Consider the following 8,164-nt stretch of genomic DNA (forward strand, 5'->3'; position numbering starts at 1 on the left):
TTCATACGTTGGGCCAACGTGAAATTCCAATGTTGGTTAGACGTTACCTCTCCGACCAAATTTTGCAACCAAACACCAACGTCAGATATCCGACCCCGACACTTGCCAACGTTTACCGACGTTGGGCCAACGTCGCTTTGCTAGCTGGGATTATGCATAGAAAATTTGCAAGTGTATGATAATTCTTTAATGTTTGTTGTATATCACAGAATACCTTAATGGTATTGAGCAGAAAAATCTCACCGGAAATGCTGGGCATGTCCATGCCATTGCGAGGAGAAAGTTTGTCGTGGCAAGCTCTATGAATCAGCAAAGTTGTCACATTCACAACAGGAACTCTTGTGACATTGTTGGGTTGGGTGTATAGTAAGCCAGAACTTCCATCAAAATAGGTTTCATGCGATGTTTGTGGAAGGTGACTATCCAATAGCTCAGTATGAATGATTAATCCAATGGCTAGATGACCTTGGTCAGTAGATATTAGCAGAATCCCTAGGATAGGAATAGAAGACATACAAATAACTATTATTCTAAAAGTTTGATAATTGTATACAATTGGTATTTACTGTATACCTAGTAAATGTAGACTTGTTTTTTACATCTAGCTCATGTACTTTAATTGACTTGCTGGGTTTTTTTTCATTACCTTTTCTATTAAAATTTTTTTAAACGTAAAAGAATCTTATGAAAAGATTTGATATGTTGAAATAAAAATGATGAATGATAGGCCTACTGTGTGAAAAGATATCCTGACAAATAAAGTATAAACTTTAAAAGAAGTACAAAAGACAACAGTTACTGCATTATGTGCACCGCTACTGCAGGTGTTATTATATTTCATATATAATCCTTAAATGGGCACCTCTACTGCAGGTGTTATTACATTTTATATATTAATCCTTAGATGGGCACCGCTGCTGCAGTATGGGCACCACTACTGTACTGCAAGTGTTGTTATATTTTATATATTAAATCCTTAGATAGGCACCGCTATTGCATTATGAGCACCACTACTGCAGGTGTTGTTATATTTTATATATTAAATTCTTAGATGGGCACCGCTACTGCAGGTGTTGTTATATTTTTTTATACATTAATCCTTAGATGGGCACTCCTACTGCATTACAGGCACCGCTACCGTCTGCAGGTGTTGTTATATTTTATATATTAATCCTTAGATGGGTCCTGCACTGCATTATGGGCACCGCCACTGCAGGTATTACACCGTTTGGTGATGCCTACGAAACAAATGTGCTTACGCCCTCTGTTGCTTTTTTAGTCCAGAAATTGTGTTAAACCAAAGGTTAAACAAAGAGTACCGTATACCCTTTTAGTTCAAAGAATTGGAAAGTGTTGGGTTTATTTGTGTCGAAGTGAGAAGCTTAACTAAAAAATTAAAGTGTTAAATTGTGATTTACATTACAATTAGGCGTTTCTTAAGACCTAGTGGATAAACCAGATGACTCTGAGATGTGGTGTAATAATTAATATTGTAATGAGAATGCTTGCTAGACCTAGGGTAGAATGCGATCCAACTCGGCCACAGTCAACTCGTCCACAAAAAGTTCGGCTACAGTCAACTCGGCCACAAGTCAACTGCAGCCTATTTACTACACTGGTACTAAACTTTGAAGATTCTTTAAAGTCTTATTGTTATTATTATTGCTGTTAATAATATTGTTGTCATTGTTATTTTTGTTTATATTACCCTTAGTTTTAATAAATAATTATTAGTCTTAGCATAAACATTATGTATTGTTTATATTTTTGCTGATATTATTATTATTGTCACCATATTATAAATAATAAATAATTCTCGATTTTTTAATTTTTATTATTATTATTATTATTATCATATAGGCCTATTAGTCTTAGTATTATTATTTAATATATTTAATAAAACTGAGTAATATAATATTAACATTTCATTTTAATTATTTTATTCTATATATATATATATAAAACATGTTATATATTATAAATAACTTGTGGCCGAGTTGACTGTAGCCAAACTTTTTGTGGCCGAGTTTACTTGTGGCCGAGTTGACCTGCTTCCAAGTGGCTAGCTGACTAGAAATACTGTCTGTACAGTCGATCGGGCCCAAAGTGGATGTTTTCGGATCTCTACTCTCGAAAGGAAATCTCTGGAATGGAGGGTCCGGTCCAGTTTCATAGGCCAAATTGTCTGTAGGCAAAATCATTACAGCCTATTTTGTGGCTGTCTTTTTTATTTGTGGATATTTGATAAAGAAATGAATAAATAAAATTAATAAAGGATATGATAATTCAGGGGCGCATCTGGGTTCAAATTTAGGAGGGGGTCAGAAAGATTCCAAAAACCCCCAAAAAGAGAGGGGGCCCATAGATGGCGTGAAATGAGCTTTCCCGACTTCTGCAGTGTCTTCAACATTCAAGGTTTTATCCCCTCTTGAAAACGGTCACTAGTAAATTCCTAGCATTCTTATTACAGTAAATAGGCCTGTTTTGTGTGTACCGGTATACATACAGAAAAAAAAATTCAGTAGTTGAATCTTATTCTTTTTTCCATGAATGGATGAACCCCAATTTTAAGACCAATGGTAAAATATGTGCCCTAATCTCTCAGACTCTCAGTTTACAATGATTTACAGGTATTTTACTCTACAAAAAAAAAAAAAAAAAATTGCTGGCAGAACCTTGGTAAAATTGAACTTTGTAATTTTCATTTCTTTAAATTGCTTTTTAGATCCCACAATATTCAGGCATCATGGATCAAGAATTTTCTGTTAAAGAAGAACCAACTATGCTCGGATATGAAAGGAATGATAATCAGAATTCTAAAATTAAGGTTCAAATAGGTTAGTTTTTTTTTTAAGTTACTGCTTTCATTGTAATTGTTAACAATTTAGATGCAATAAAGGTTGCCTGATTTAAGGTAATAATATACACAGTATATATATATATATATATATGAAATTGCAAATGAGCAAAATATTATAATATTATATGTGCTGTAATATAATGAAAAATGAGGTGCAACAATGAACAGTTTGATTACATTGCATCAGGTGACCAATCCTGCACCATTATACTATAAAGCCATAAAGCCATGTTCGACTTTCTGGGTGAAAAACCGCCAAGACACAGGTTATTTTTACTGAAAAAAGTCCAATGCGAAGGGCTTTAGAAAATGTTATTAGTTAACTTACAGTATACATGCCACTTGATCAATTTAAGCAAGTTTAGTCTGTCCATGAAAATAAGCCTAGATTTCAAATGTTAATAGTTGCATGCGAGTAAAATATGAATAATATTAAGATGGGCCTGTAATCAAAAAATTATTATTATTATTGTATCTGAGATACAAGTATCAAATGAGTAATTTCATTCATTCATTCAAATAAACATCTATCTTCATAAAATATAACACTGCAGTTTTAATACAAAATAAACAACTCAATGATTTTTTAAGAGGGCATAACCAAAAGAAAGCAAATGCTTGTGCTAAAAGCAGTAATAATAATAATTATTATAGTAATAATAAAAAGTTAGTCATAATTATGTTATAATAAGATATGATAATTATATAACTTTTGCACAAGATACAGCAGTACTGTATACAAAACAACTGTCTGTCCATGAAAATAAGCCTAGATTTCAAATGTTAATAGTTGCATGTGAGTAAAATATGAATAATATTAAGATGGGCCTGTAAAATTATTATTATTTTTATTGTATCTGAGATACAAGTATCAAATGAGTAATTTCATTCATTCATTCAAATAAACATCTATCTTCATAAAATGTAACACTGCAGTTTTAATACAAAATAAACAACTCGATGATTTTTGAAGAGGGCATAGCCAAAAGAAAGCAAATGCTTGTGCTACAAGCAGTAATAATAATAATAATAATAATAATATGAATAATAATAATATAGTAATAATAAAATATTAGTCATAATTATGTTATAATAAGATATGATAATTATATAACTTTTGCACAAGATACAGCAGTACTGTATACAAAACAAGAGACAAAAAACAAAAACAAGGACATAAAAGACAAACTGATCATCTACAGTATTGGAGTGGGTACAACTATAAATAAAGTTGTGCTTAATTCTTTGATTATTCACAGTTGGTTTTTTATATGATCAGGTAAACTATTCCATTATTTGCATCCACTAAATCTAATATTCTGTTTTGTTTTTTTGTGCTGGGGAATATGCAAGCTGAGTGCAGATCTAGTACGGTAAAAGTAGTAATATATGAGTTTGGATGGTATACTGTAAGTTACATAATTGTGAGGGGTGTAATTTGTCAAATTACATTGTTTATCTGCAATATAGTAAATTGATATTTCATCATATTTTCTAGGCCAGAACAGTGATTTCCTCAGCAGTGATGAAGACAATATTAAAAACACAGGACATTTTTTGATGTCAGAAAAAACAGAAATTTCTGCTTGTGGAGAGGAGTTTAAAAATACTAGCACTTTTGAGACACATTTGAGTATGCATAAAAATAAAAAGATGTTTGAAGACAACATTAATTTGAAAGCACATCTTACGACAGAGACAGCAGAAGAAGAATATGATTGTGACCATTGTGAACAAAAGTTCAAAGATGGAAGCGCTTTGAAGACACATTTGGGTATACACATAGTAGAGGTATCATACGACTGTAAAAAGTGTGGAAAGAAGTTTGATTATTATGGCGCTTTGAAACAACATTTAAGGAAACATATCGTAGAATGTGAACTGTGTAAAAAAAAATTTAAAGGCTATCGTGCTTTGAAATATCACTCACGGGTGCATACAGAGCAAAAGAAAATATATGAGTGTACACATTGTGGAAAGCATTTTAAACATCATGGCAATTTTAATAATCATTTGAGGACACATAAAACAGAAGAATGTGAATATTGTACACAAAAGTTCAAAGACCATCATGCATTGAACACACATGTAAGGATGCATAAAAACCAAGAGCAAAGATATGAATGTACACATTGTGGAAAGCATTTTCAAGTATATGGCACTTTGAAAAAACATTTGAGGACACATACAAAAGAATGTGAACTCTGTAATCAAACATTTAATAACCTTCACGCTTTGGAAAATCACAGACAGAATGTTCATTTGATAACACGTTTGAGGAAAAGAACAACAGAAACATGTGAACATTGTGAACAAAAGTTTAAAGACCACCAGGCTTTGAAAATGCATTTGAGGATGCATGCGATGCAAGAGAAAAGATATGAATGTACACATTGTGAAAAGCGTTTTAAATACTATGGCAGTTTGAAAACGCATTTGAGGAAAAATACCTGTACAACAGAAGAGTGTGAATATTGTAAACAAACGTTTAACGACCATCGCGCTTTGGAAAATCATAGACAGAATGTACATTTGAGGAAAAGTACAACAGAAACATGCAAACATTGTAAACCGTTTAAAAACCATCAGTCTTTGAATAAAGATTTGAAGATACATGTACAAGCAATGCAAGAGAAAATATATAAATGTATACATTGTGAAAAGAATTTTAAATACTATGTGGCTTTTTTAAAACATATTTGAGGAAACAACTGTACAACAGGATAATCTGAATATTATCTGTCGCGCTTTAGAATATCATAGACAGAATGTACATTTGACAACATGTTTGAGGAAAGGAGAGACACCATAATATGTATATGAACATTGTGGAAAGAAGTTTAAAGTAGGGAATGTTTTGAAAAAACATGATGCTACATACAAGGAAGACCATATGAATGTGAACAATGTGGAAAGAAGTTTAAACAGAAAGGCAGTTTGATAACACATTTTAGGATACATACAGGAGAGACACTTTTTTGTTTGTGTGTGAGAAATGCGGAAAAAAGTTTAAGAGAGGAAGTACATAGAAAAGACATTAGACGATACAGTAGGCCCACGTACTAAAATAAAAATGTGAACATTGTGGAAAAATGTTCAGACACATGAGCAAGTTGATTCATGCAGAAGAAAAAAACCAAAAAAAAAACCACATTTGAAAAATCATTTGATATCACATACATGAGAGAAATCATGATTGAAACAGTTCAATTTCAATGTAAAGCACTGTACCATTGATTCCAATGCGTAGTGCAGGATATACCACATACATAGATTTCAGGGATCCGATTGGTTAGAAAGTGGTAATAATTTCAACCATCACTCTTATGACGCACTTTGAATAATAGTTCATAAATTCCCAGAGAAAAAGTGCTGTCACGTTAAGTACTTTTTTGTCCTGTCGCAATGTAATCTCTAAACTGCACTTATACCGTAACTTTGCTGTGTGTGAATGACACACACTGTAAGACGGTAAAGAGAACTGCGACTTCTACGACGAGAGATTGGCCCTTTGACCGCCTTGGCCTACACTAAGAAGTAAGCTTAGGCCTACTTTGTGGGTACTCTTTTTATTACAGCTCTCTGTTTAGTCTTTTTAAGAGTCTATGTACAAGTGGTACAGTACATATAACACAGTATATGTACAGTATAAAACAAAAAAAATGACTTACTAGATTCGGGAAACGGTGAAATCTATAGCCCCTTGCTGATGTGGGGACTGTACTGTAGCTTACTATCTCCCTTGGGCCTTTGGCCCTTCTGAAGATAGAGTTACGGTCTCCACATAGCTTCTGGGCATTATCTCACCATTCCCCTCAATATTTGCATTTGTACATATGTTGTATGTGCAAGCTGCTATCCAGCGTTAGTAAGCAAGCAGACTTTTTACTTCAGTTGTTGCTGAATGTTGCTAGTTGGTTATAGGCATGTCATTGATTTCATATATGCTGAATAACATAAGTCATCAATTATCCACATCTTGTCGTGATTTGTTGTAATGTCCGTCAGTTTGTGGATTGCACAAATGAAATAGCCATTTGCATTGAATGCAGAAAACTACAGTACTATGTACTGGGTAAAGACCCAGGTGTTGCCATCCCTTGTAAGGTGCTGTTTGTCCTTGTGATTCATACAGTGTTTTGAAATACTGTATCGTCATCTGCACATCGTTGTTTGGACCAGACCTGATCTAGGTGTGTGCAGGAATTCCTCCATGGTACAGGGTTATTCCCCTCCCCAAAAAATAGAAAAGAAAAGAGATTAGGAGCACAGTACTCCACAGCAAGCAAATTTTTGATTCTTATAATTTAAGGTGTCTTTAAAAAAATTGTTTCCTTGACAATAATGATCAGTTTTACTACTTAATTATTCATATATATATATGTATGTATATATAAATTTAAAAACGGAATAGTAGAGAAAATCCGATCCATATAATATATATACTGTCTCTTATACACATCTAGATGTGTATAAGAGACAGATATATTGGAGTGGGTAAAACTAGAAATAAAGTTGTGCTTAATTCTTTGATTATTCACAGTTGGTTTTATGATCAGGTAATCTATTCCATTATTTGCGTCCACTAAATCTAATATTCTGTTTTGTTTTTTTGTGCTGGGGAATACTTTATCTTACTTCTTATGTAAGAAAAAGGATATAAAGAAAGATATACCCTGTATACTGTATATGTACCAGTGTCTACATGGCTCGATTTAACTTTCTTTGGCAACTAGCCCACTGGGCTAGTTTACGGTATATTTTAATAACCCAATGTCTATTTTACAATTTACTAGCCCAATCATTTCACAGCAGTAACATTATGGTCTTGGCCAAGCATACTTGTCATCTTTTACTTGTGCGTCAATATGTTGTTGAAAACTGAAAAGGTTGGGGGGGGGGGTGGTGGTAATGAGGAATTGAAGAATTATTTAATTGATTTTAAGGGCTACCATTACCATTTATTTCCACATTAAACTTCCAGAATATTCATCTTAAAAAGCTAGTGTTTCAATTTATCTTATCAAACATTTAGCGCAGTGTTTTTTAATTACCGTCAACAATGCCTGTTGATGGTAATTTGTATGCCCGAAAATCCCTGTGTATAGGGTTCACAAGTAAAAAGTTTATGGCTTAGTATGGTCCAAATTGTGCTTTTATTCCACAATATTAGCGATTGGTAATCAAAATAACTTTATTTGGATAGGCAAATTATTTTTTTGTTATCGTTGATCCCGAACGACCTCGTCGGGCAACAGGGAGGACTGTGCCCTCTTCCCCCGCTGGTGTCACCACTGCAAATAA

At 33.2% G+C, this 8,164-nt stretch overlaps 1 protein-coding gene across 7 annotated transcripts in view; it reads left to right on the forward strand.

Annotated features, from left to right (window-relative positions):
* Nucleotides 1-6,495, forward strand: part of LOC117113887 (zinc finger protein 658B-like) — a 15,913-nt gene extending 9,418 nt beyond the window's left edge. For 4 of the 7 annotated variants that reach the window (XM_033257423.1, XM_033257415.1, XM_033257406.1 and 1 more), the window contains exon 3: nucleotides 4,359-6,495. In XM_033257423.1, coding sequence (XP_033113314.1) covers nucleotides 4,359-5,563 — 1,205 coding nt within the window. In that variant the 3' untranslated portion in view covers nucleotides 5,564-6,495. The other 3 variants (XM_033257390.1, XM_033257371.1, XM_033257397.1) reach the window with 3 other exon arrangements.
* Nucleotides 6,496-8,164: the final 1,669 nt, after the last annotated feature.

This window comes from Anneissia japonica, unplaced genomic scaffold (assembly GCF_011630105.1).
Source record: "Anneissia japonica isolate Jap-2015-1 unplaced genomic scaffold, ASM1163010v1 scaffold288221_len503873_cov180, whole genome shotgun sequence".
NCBI classification, from domain to species: domain Eukaryota; kingdom Metazoa; phylum Echinodermata; class Crinoidea; order Comatulida; family Comatulidae; genus Anneissia; species Anneissia japonica.